The sequence below is a fragment of the Anoplopoma fimbria genome, chromosome 6, assembly GCF_027596085.1.
Source record: "Anoplopoma fimbria isolate UVic2021 breed Golden Eagle Sablefish chromosome 6, Afim_UVic_2022, whole genome shotgun sequence".
Taxonomy (NCBI): domain Eukaryota; kingdom Metazoa; phylum Chordata; class Actinopteri; order Perciformes; family Anoplopomatidae; genus Anoplopoma; species Anoplopoma fimbria.
The window spans coordinates 20,310,077-20,321,917 of record NC_072454.1 but is presented as its reverse complement, the minus strand read 5'-3'; the positions used below and the strand labels follow the sequence as shown (position 1 = coordinate 20,321,917).

Sequence of the window (11,841 nt, the reverse complement as noted above, 5' to 3'; positions counted from 1 at the left end):
TCGCTTCCTGAGCAACCAGCTGCTATGCTATGTAGCTAAACAGCTACTACTGTATAACTGTTCAATAAGGATGGAGATGATAAATACAATTTTCTCAAAGGCACTTTGGCAAGTTCAGGGTAAACCCAGGGGAACCTCCACAGATTCTACATAGACAGACACATTTATTTGTCTGATTGGTACCACCATCCTGAGAGAACAGTTAATGTTAAGATTGTTAGTATCGTGCTGCGGTGCACATTATGTCAGGTGTAGTTCTATGGCTCCAGTGTTTACCTCTAGGAACGGCGGCACAGCACCCCCGCCATATCAAATCCCCCCAAATGCATTAAACCGTTTATCTCTACTATAAGCAGCCAGCGTTGATTTTGACCATACTTTTTTTTTCATGATTCCCCCAACTTTATAAAAGTGCATTTAAACATGTCTAGACTGTCCCTTTAAATAAAGAGCCAGGACAATAGCAGACTAGATTTAGTTCAGCAATCCAATGCTGTTGCACTAATACTTTTAATCTTATGTAACAAAATGTGTGTGTGTGTGTGTGTGTGTGTGTGTGTGTGTGTGTGTGTGTGTGTGTGTGTGTGTGTGTGTGTGTGTGTGTGTGTTGTTAACATTGCAATCACATTAAATCAACTGGCTCTCCGGTCTGGACTTTTCTAGGCACATGGGCTGGAGAAAAAAGAAACTTCAAATTCATGTTGAAGTGCTTCATATCCTATTTAGAGCAGCACAAAGCACTTCTTTTCTGCTTCCTTTTTTACTACTACATCCAAAAATGTGTCAGCATTTGAATTCCAAGTTTTTTTTTTTTTGGTTCCGTCTGGATTACAGACTCGCTCTGAAAACACACACCCACGTATGTAGAGCGAGACAATAATCAACAGTTCAGCCCGGTCCGTATGGAGTTTTACGAGTGTTTGAATATCAAACCCAGTACAGTTCTGTTGGCCTTTGTAGGCAGACTATTAGCTCTTTTTTTCTCCCAGTATTTCCAGTGCCTTGCTGTTTTACATATTATCCCACTGCTGATGTTTTTCTGCAACACATGTTTACACGCAGTAAGCACATTCAAAATGCCGACACAGTCCTGTGTTCACTGCACTGTGAGAGGAACGCCGGAGTTCAAACGCACTGCATTCTAGTCCACTAAATGAAATCTTATGTTGAGAAAAAAAAGAAAAAGAGCAACAATAGATTAGTGATGGCAGCCAGCGTGTGAAATCTCTTTGTAGGCTCGCTGGGAATGCACACACACACACACACACACACACACACACACACACACACACACACACACACACACACAGTCACCAAACATACTGTAATTGATTTGTTATCAATTGGCTGTCCCGGATTTGCATTGACTGCTAATGTTGCAGAGAGACATGAGCCAAATGGGAAAATGAAAAAAAAAAAGATGAGGATGGAGAGAATAGACATGAGATAGAGAAAGATCTGACACCGAGCCAGACAATGATTGGGTGTTAAAAATGCATTAATGTGTATTGAGGTGGGTAGCAATGAGCTAATTCCCAATCACTAGATCATACAGAGACTAACATGTTACGAGGCTGCAAGCCAGGACGACTCTTCAGTGGGCTGACCATAATGAAAATATCAGTGTGACTGATGAATTACTCCCAAGACATTTTTATTTTATATATTCCAACATGGACAAGTATTGATAATATTTCTGTTAAATGTTTGCTAGGCCAATGCAGCATTTCAGCCAATACTGCTAAATAAAATCACTGGTCCATAAAATGGATAATTCTTTGTTCTGGCTGCATATCAATTTTCAGCTCATTAACACATATATTAGGACTGATTTTTACAGAGAGGATAGAGGATTAAATTCACAATTATGAGAAATCAATTGGGAAAACTGGACAGCAGAAATGATGTTCGCTGTAGAAATAATCAACAAAGAAAGTATTTCTGAATTTCAGTTTCTTGGTTAAAATAAATGAAGTAAAATAAAAGACAGAGAGAGAGAGAGAGAGCGAGAGAGAGACATGGACATCCACACATGTAAAGGTACACACACACACATAGGCAAACCCCTCCCTTTTGAGACATTATTGATGCTGTTTCTGAACGAGGGGCACCTCAGGGATTATAATCAGAATTTTCATCTCAGTCAGGGATTAATAGAATAAATAGGCAAGAGAGAGTGAGAGAGCAAAGCAACTGTGTGTGTGTGTGTGTGTGTGTGTGTGTGTGTGTGTGTGTGTGTGTGTGTGTGTGTGTGTGTGTGTGTGTGTGTGTGTGTGTGTGTGTGTGTGTGTGTGTGTGTGTGTGTGTGTGTGTGAGCCAGAGCGCCGTACAGGCGAAAAGTACCGATCAGTGATGCAAAAAACGCAGCGTACTTGCCCACCCACACCGCATACGCAGACTCACACACACACACACACACACACACACACTCACACACACAGACACAGACACACAGACAAGGTGACGTCTCGGCTCTCCTCTGTCGGAGCTGTTTGATATGTAAATATCAGCAGCGTTCCGGCACAAGTCCAACGCTTTGTGTTCCCTCTTGAGCCTCGCAGCAGCCAGAGGAGTTCTGTAGCAGTCTGACCGTACACAATTTTTTTACAACAGGCACACATGCAGCCAGCACAGGCAGATTCATGCAGAAATTCCCTGGATTTTCCTATAAAGTCAGAATATTTTTTTTTTCAAATAGAGCAGGGATTCCCCCCCAAAAGCAGATAAATTGACACTAATGGCATTTGGATGTTTTTTCTAATTAAACCACCCTCCAGATTGAGTTATATAGATGCTGAAACCTCAATACACTAATGCTGAATTTAAAATATTGATCACGAGTATTAAACTGTCATATGTTAATATGGTGAAAAAAATAAATGGTATGAAATAATGCTTTTCCTGAATATGTAATCCATTTTGATTTCTTACAGGACAAGTGGAGGCCTTAGATACTGTAAGGAAAACCTTCACCAAGTAAGCATTGACAAATAGGAAACCCTCACCTCACCTCCTTTTTGTGTCATAGGGGAATGCTTTTGGAATCGCGGCTGCAACCAGCAGATTTTTGCTGTTTTTTTTCCTTTCACATATTTACTACACCGTGACAGTTTGGGGTCAATTAGGATGAAAGCTTCGGTCGAGGGGAAAAAAATAATACTGGCTTAAATTATTGGATATCAAAATGGATGTAAATTCAGCATGTGAGGTGACGTTTGTGCCATCCAATGGCTGATAGAAGGGCCACAGAAAAAAAAAGAATCTATTACAAAGGATGGAAGTAAACAAAATATCTGATTCCTTGTGAAGATGAGAGCTTTCAAAAGCTCTATTTTTTTCTTTTCAGTTTCAAATTCCAAAGAGCAAAGCGTGTAATAACGCTTCGGTCTAACTGCTGCTCAGTTTGACGTCAACATCAGACAAGATATATAACGCTGCTGTCCTATTTTTCCTCCCCTGTCTGAGCGTACAGCTGTTCCTCCTAAGACGTTCCCACACACAACGCTACTAAAGAAACCAGACGCCTTATTATGATGTAAATCGCTCTAATAACCCAGTTTAGCGGGTGGGTGTCTGTGAGAGTGTGTGTTTGTGGGGGATTGGGGGGGGGTGTTTAAATGTATAGTCAATGCAGAGAACCGAGCAAAAAAAAGCAATGTTGCTTATGCATTAACTCTTTCCAGCTGACATACGGTAGATAGGTCAGTCTCTAGCGGGCACAGGTCAAAGGTCAAATACATCTTTGACAACAATTACCCTCATCTCCAGCACCTATAAGAGTAAAAAATGTAAGATCAGTTACGGGAATGTCAAGCACAGCCCTAAACAGCTTATTGTTGCAGTTTGTATTCCAAAAATGGAATACAAACTGCAACATTTAACATGTCTGAGTTGCATTCAACGAGCAAAGTGATAAAGTGTATGTTGTGTTTCCGCTACTCTTTTTTAATTTCACCCCCCTCTCTCTGTAACGGCTAATTTAGTACAGGCAACCCGCCACCAAAAACTACTGCTAATTAAAATGCACAAGAAAGAAAAAAAAATGGCACTGCAACAAATAATTAGTGGTGTTAAGGCACTTTAAATAAAATATTTTCCCCTCTAAGAGCAAAACCAAAAACGGGCTTTTCCTTCTCTCTCCGTTCGCCTTCATTTGATTCTTAGACTGGATGAAATGGGGACGGGGAAAATGGTAGAGATTAAAAACAGAGGGGGGAAAAATCGGACATTTTACCTATGGAGTTTAGTACGGAGGTAAACTCTGAGAGGGGAAAAAGAAGGAAAGAGATGGAGAGCTGGGCCGCATTAAGTCGGGTAAGATGTGGCAGTGGAAGGGGGGAAACCACACTGAGAGCAGGACACATCTGTTAAGGCCACATGAGAGAGACGCACACACACACACACACACACACACACACATGAACTGACGCACGTGTTATGCAAGGACACACATTCTGTGCGCCCAATCCCAGAAAGGAGGCTACAGTTACTCCCCAGACTGAAAGTCACACACAGACATCCAGTTCAGCCACTGATCCTCCATCTGCAAACACACACACACATACACAAACACACACACATACACACACGCTATGGTCTCAGAAGGCCACCAACACACTGACCAATGGCACTACAACTTCAAGGTCACCCATGTCTCTTTGCTGCTGGCCAGAGGGATTTGATCAACATGGCCAAACTGGGTAAGCTGGGAAAACGCACACACACACATTCACAGACTGCATTGAACTCAGTGGATCAGCGGAAGGGCAATTGGTCAGATTTGGGCTGAGCCACTACATTCTCTTACAGACACACACACACACAGGCGGAGGGAGAAAGTCATCCTAAATCAAACCAGTGTGTGTGCTTCTGTGCCAGCTGTAAAAAAACAAAAAGCACAGAGGCCTATTCTCTCCGGTTTCCTCCCCATCTGTGACGACCCTCTGTTGTTGTTTGTCTGACAACAGCCACCTCACCCGTACCACTTCATCCCACCCCCTCAAACAAGTCTCAGCCAATCGGATTTCTAGCCTTAACAAGGATTGCCGTGTGGGTCTGTGTGTGCATGTGTGTGTGTGTGTGTGTGTGTGTGTGTGTGTGTGTGTGTGTGTGTGTGTGTGTGTGTGTGTGTGTGTGTGTGTGTGTGTGTGTGTGTGTCCTTGTGCTCAGACTGCTACAGCAACCCAACAAGGTTTGGATTGAGATCACGGGGCGACGTGTCGGCTGGCTTGTCGCACCACGACACGCACACCTACACTGGGTCTTACGGGTTAGGGTTAGCAGAAAAACACACGCAAAAATGTACACCCATTCAGGGCTATACACACACTCGAAATGGCAATGTGCCGATTTGAGGTGGAATGGAATCTGAGTGAAGCTGGAGGAGTTGTGTGATCCCTCAATGAGCTTCAGGAAATCTATCTTCTATTTTAGATATTATGACAGAATATTCGGTGAGACCTCCTTATTCACGCAAAAGCTGATACACAAGCACAACGACATCCTCTACAGATACAGACACTGCCTCAGTTAAGTTGCTGTTTCTTTCTTAATTTGGGTACCACAAAATCCAGACAAAGGTGTGGAAGCAGGTCTGGTTACCTGGGAGGGGCTCCTGTTTTGGGCAAATCCCCCGGGGCAACGAGAAGCGGTCGTCATCGTCGTCAGCCAGTGTGGCCTGGACGCCAACTTCCACAGGCCTCCGGCTGCGCAGGGCGCCGAACGCAGGCGAGGGGGTGAGGGCCAGGCCGGGGGAGGGCGAGGGGGCTTGTCCAGCCCCCGGCCCACAGCCAGGCAGGGCGGCCCGTGGCATCGCTTTCGCTTGTGCTCGATAAAGAGCAGGATGTCCGCCAGGGGGAAGGTGGCCTGGCACTGGCCGCAGGTCAGGAGGTCCTGCTCCAGGGAGGGGTGAGCGTCGTGACCCAACCGGGCCAACCGGCACACGGTGGAGCCCGGGCGGGGCCCGTTGAGGCCGCAGCCCTCCTCCGAGTGCTCAGAGCAGCGCTCCGACAGCTCCTCCGACGAGACGGCGGCTGCTGAGAGGGGTTCGGCTGCTAGGGAGGCAGAGGAGAGAGAGGGGACGGGAGGAAAGAGGGAGAGTCAAAAAAAAAGAGGAAATTAGAAGGTGAAGCTTACTCTCAGCAAAAAACAAAAAAAAGCAAAAACCACATGTTAATATTTTTCTTTTTGGTCTGTTGTAATTAAGCCCCATTGATACAGCTATTAGTGGGAACACATGACAGGAGAAGACCATGTCTGTCACACAGAGGATCAGAGTTCAAGAGGCAAAGCTAAGCAAAAAGCCTGACGTGTGGTTCACACACAATGATGGGGTGAGAAAATGTGCCTTGTAATGATAAAAAATGCATGTAATGTAGGGGAAAATGATTACAATGCAAGCTGATCTGGATAACACATCACAAGAATAAACGGTGGGAAAGAATATCCTGAATAGCTTCGAAAGCTCAAATCAGATTCCTCAAAGATAACAATTTCATAGCCAATGACAGGGAGAAGCTTTCAAAAATGACGGTTAAACACAACGTTCACTGAAAAAAAAACTAAACATGTGGATGATGGTTGACTTGCCTAACCTTGTTTGAACAGGTTTTTGATCCTGTAATTGGCAGAATGGAAGACTGTCACAAACATGTCCGACATATGTGCCGGGGGGAGAGAGAAGGGAACGGCAGAGTGTGTTAGTCAGGGAGAGGGGGGAACTCTGTCCTCGGCCTCGATTACACACGCCTCGCTTATAGTTCTTATACCAGCCACTTGTGCAGCGACAAATCGCCCCCAAAATGAGCTGTTCAACCCCGATTCCCCACCCCTCCGAGGCCGGATTAACTCCTGACTACTCTTTTTAAGGCGCCTTTTGTCAAGCTCCAACCATCCAAACATGTGGAGTGAGAGGAGTCGCGAACAGAGCAGCCCGCTGCATTAGAGAAGCAAAAACGGCAGCATATAATTCACTGTCCCCCCTTTTTTTTTTAAGGAAATCTTCCAGTCCAAGGAGCAGGAGTCTGACTCCGAGATAGCCGGCCTAATGCATGTTGACCTTCTTTATTCAGCCGCCAATTTCACATTTTTAATGAACTTAAAGCCACTGAGGATCAAAAAATAGATTTTAATTTTTACTGTCCCGGTGATTGGAACAGATTTTGTCTGATAATAAGGATAGAGTTTTTCTCACATGCATGTGGGAAATAGTGTGTACGTGGGGATGGAAAAGCGTGTGTATGTGAGAGAGAGAGACAAACAGTAAGAGAGCGAGAAAAAGAGACACAGGTTCTGAATGTGAACCCCATCCCCTTCACGGAAATATCATTTAAAAGCCACGATCCTGTGAGACATCTGTGGAGTGGCATACCACAAAAAAAATCAAATGAAAAGCCACATAAGCTCCTCGCCTCTTAAGTCAAACTAAAGAGTCTATATCCGGGTTTTGAAAACAACAACAAAAACATTTTGATGGATTTAATGTTGCAAAAAAAAAGAAATGCAAAGCAAGTCTCCATGCACACAGTTCAGTTTCAATGAAATAGAAGCATCCACTTATTTGTATATATTTTAAGGCAATGCAACTGGGTGAAATAAACAGCATGAGGAGCACAGAGGAAGAAATGTCTCTGCACCTTATGAATATATAAAAAAAACATGTATAACAATACCATCACATCCCCTATAGTAGAAAAAAATAATAGAACAAATGAAGGTACTCTAATCTAGAAATATTTTTAAAGAGCTTCGAGTGGTTGGGAGACTAGAGAGGTGCTTTACAAGTACAAGTCCATTACATCCATCCATTTAATAAGCTTTAGGTTAGAAGTTCAACCTTTCTGATAAATCTAGAAAAGTAGAAAACTTAACTGTGGGAAAACAGGCTCTCTGCCCCAAACAGAGTATTAATTTCCTTATTGGCAAAATATGAAATAAAATCTAAAAATGTAATTTAATCAGGAGGAGGACTGTTGTAGCACTGACAATCACACTATTGAGTATTTTTTGCATTGTACTACTTAAATACAGCCTGATTGTGCTGCTACAAAGGGAGCACTGAACAAGTATATGCTAAATAATCCACTAGAATTATAGAATTATAGCAAATATCGAAAATGAAAAATAAATGAAAGGAAAATAAGGTGTTTGCCTGAGAGTGACAGACCAGGTTCTGTTTTCCATTTGTAACAAATGTGAATCTGCAATCCCAATGAAAAGCACAAGTGTGTGTGTGTGTGTGTGTGTGTGTGTGTGTGTGTGTGTGTGTGTGTGTGTGTGTGTGTGTGTGTGTGTGTGTGTGTGTGTGTGTGTATGGGGTGTGTGCGCGCTGCAGGCATACTAACAGTGTAGCTGCATATACTGATTGCAGCCTGCATGTATGTAAAAATGTGATGCACCAAAAAAAGGAGATACAGCGTAAGAAGGTCGGTTTGATGTGATGAAGAGGAATTGCGGTTTTTTTAGATGCGTTGGGGGTGGGGGGGGCTCCTCCTGCTCCCTACATCCCTCCCACATGTCTTGTATGCTCTCCCTTTATTCTAAAGAGATCGCCAAATAGCAAACCCGGTGTAGGTAGGGGGGGGTGGCAATGAAACTGATCAGGTTCAAGTTCAGCGCTGGATTTTCTGATCGCGGTCTGCCTCCTAGCGACGGCACACGGACACTGTGACTGCGCTGTCACCCAGCCAGGGCCACACACACACACACACACACACACACACACACACACACACACACACATACATACACATACATACATACACTCTCTCTCTCTCTCTCTCTCTCGATCTCTAAACCGAACAACACAGGCGACAGCTATAGTCAACATACCGAAACACAACCAGGCACCGATGCGTAAAGATGCCCAAATATCTTCTTGTTTTATGTTTGCGGGCCACTTAGAGAGGCACTAAACGCCGCGAGGTGGCACACAGTGCGGCACATGGCACCGCGATGAGCCCTGCTTTGCCAATTGCTCCGCAGTTTCGAAACACCTCGGCACATATCACACGTCCAATAAAACTAGAAGAAATAAAGCTTCGGTGATGAAGAAACGCCGTGCGTAAAGACATACTCCAGACTCAACTCAACATTGTTGGCATTTCGTTCGCTTTGCCACACACGCTGAAGCTGCAACACATCAATGAGCTGATATTTATGCCTTACCTTAACTGTACGTGGAGGTTAAGAATCCTAAATTGCCTTTTTTTTTTTTTGTTGGTTCAAATGCAATTTCATAAGAAAAAAAAAAAAATAACCCCGATACGACTAAATAGGCTGTTGTCCTGTTGCTGTTTTTCTTGTCTCTAACTCTATCTGCAACGGCTCTGCTGTTGTTTTTATAAAAGAAAGAAATCTTCTCCTATTGACTAAACGTGGATAAACATTTATATAAGAGGCATAATGTTTTTTTAGAAGTGTGTAAAAAAATATTAAATCGAGCTGCTGAGAGAGGGGAGGCAGACACGAGATTTTTGCCCCCCCTCGATCCAAAAATCCACCTCCAAGTTGTTGTATTTTTTTTCTTTTCATGAAAATAATCCCAAAATAGTACAAGAGAGCAGATGAAAAAATGCTGCCCGCAGAGCTACCGGACAGCGGTATTCCGTGAGGGGATTCATCCACGAAGCTCCGCGGAGGAGACGCGCTCTGCTCCCCGGGAGCCCTGCGCGTCTCCACTGACCGGAGCGACTTTGGGGGGCAACGCTGCCACAAGCGAGTGCACGTTCTCCCCGCGTAACAGAGAAGCAGTAACGGGTGTTTACCGACACACAAGCAAAACTTTTTTCTCTCTTTCGGGTTTTTTTTGTTTTGTGGATCTCCGAGCGGCTTTTTTTTTTTTTTTACGCACACAGGTCTCGCACGTTGTCTCCACGCTGTTAAGTCCAGTTGACCGCTCGGATCCGAGCGGCACGGTCCGGTGTCCACACAGGCTCCTGTTTAGCTGCCCCCATCCCCCCCCCCCCCCCCACCTCCCCTCCCCATCTCTGCTGAATGAAATGAAAGTCAGAAGTGACATTTGTCTTTCTTTTTTCTCTCTCTCATTTCTACTTACGCGAAAAATCCCGTTTGCTTAAGTGCTGGGGTTTGCCTTGCTTGCGGCGAGACATGGTGGCTGGCGGCGGCGTTCAGCGCGGATCACATCGGGGAGAGCCGGGGTTAGAGAGGAGACTCCAGCGGGGCAAAAAATATCTTCATCCAACGCCTTGACATCCACAAGGAGGGGGAGAAAAAAAAAAGAAAATAAATTAGAAATTATACAAAGATGGCGCGGAGGCGAAGATGGATCGCAGGATCGCCGTCATGGCTTTTTTGAGAAAGGAGAGCAGAGGAAAAAAGAGAGAGAGTGAGAGAGAGGTAGATGGAGAGAGAGAGAGAGAGGGGAGAGAGATGGAAAAAATGGCAAAAGCCCCCCCCCCCCCCCCCACCCCCACCCCTCGAACCCCCCCCCCCCCCCCCCCACCCCACCCCCCTCTGAGCCGTGCAAGTTCAAGTGCACGGACGTGACGTTCCCGGCGAACTTGAACGTCAGGCGATGGACGGACACCCGACATACAAAAACATGGGCAGGGCCGACGCACCCGGGTGGGAGTGGGAGTGGGAGGAGGGACGGACGGGACGCGCAATAACAACACCAATGGTCGGTCATTAGAGAGCGAGGGAGAGAGAGAGAGAGAGAGAGAGGGGGACGGAGGAGTGGAGGAGGAAGGGGGAGGGAGGGAGGGAGGGGGGGCAGGACATGAGAAATAGACCCATTGGAAGCCAATGGACACAGAGATCAGGGGGCCGGACAAGAGGCTCTCTCGGATGGAGGGAGGAGTGTGTGTGTGTGTGTGTGTGTGTGTGTGTGTGTGTGTGTGTGTGTGTGTGTGTGTGTGTGTGTGTGTGTGTGTGAGAAAGAGAGAGAGAGAGAGAGAGAGAGATGCAGAGATGTCTAATGAAAGCAATATGCAGAGCGAAGGAGAGAGAGAGAGAGAGAGAGAGAGAGAGAGAGAGAGCGAAAGAGTGGGAGGTGGACGCAAAACAGGGCAAGGGAAGCCGCGGACAGGAGCTCACTGGAGGGGGGCGGATGTGATGCCGCTGCGTCTGTACAGCCCGACCGGAGGAGTGAGAGTGTGCGCGCGTGTTAACAAAAGTCTGTAGCGCGTGGTGGACAGAGAGAAAAGAAGCGCGCGAGGCATGCTTGGCCAAAAGCTCACCTGGACGCACGTCGATTAAAGCGCGTGAACATAAAGGCAGATAGAGAGAGAGAGAGAGAGAGAGAGAGAGAGAGAGAGAGAGAGAGAGATAGAAGGAAAGAGAGAGAAACTATCCAGTTGCGGCGAACGGGACGAACAGGTTGAACAAGCACAGAGAAATACAGACACAGGCTATAACCTGGGTGACTTGCTTTAGATAGAGTCGCTGTTCTATATACACAGATGATAATCACATCCTAGCTCTGTAAAAGAAAGAAAGAATCCTATTCTTAAGTGGCATACACCTGGATCTGCACTACCGCCTCCCTTTAAAATAGAAAGTGTTGAATCTAATGTAAGTGTTAACAATGTTTATTATGATTTATTTGCTCCGATCTGGAGCTACACTATATACATAACAATAGTGCATTTTATTGGCTGGATTATAACCTTTACCTTGGCAGAAACACATTTGCACCATACGCCTCATAAGCACATACATTTTTTTACAAGCAAAAGCAAAAAAAACATATTTTTGAGTTTATTATATTTATTTGAAGTCACTAGAGGAATTCATATCACTTCGTATCACTTATACATATATGTGTGTGTGTCACTCGTTCCATTGTGAAACTGTGTGTGCCAACGGAGTTGTACAGTGTGA

General features: G+C 45.1%; 1 protein-coding gene across 1 annotated transcript in view; it reads right to left on the bottom strand.

The window, feature by feature from the left end:
• Positions 1–10,113, bottom strand: part of bcl11aa (BCL11 transcription factor A a) — a 50,491-nt gene extending 40,378 nt beyond the window's left edge. The window contains 3 exon segments of the mRNA XM_054600418.1: positions 5,602–5,718; positions 5,721–6,053; positions 10,055–10,113. Coding sequence (XP_054456393.1) covers positions 5,602–5,718; positions 5,721–6,053; positions 10,055–10,109 — 505 coding nt within the window. The 5' untranslated portion in view covers positions 10,110–10,113.
• Positions 10,114–11,841: the final 1,728 nt, after the last annotated feature.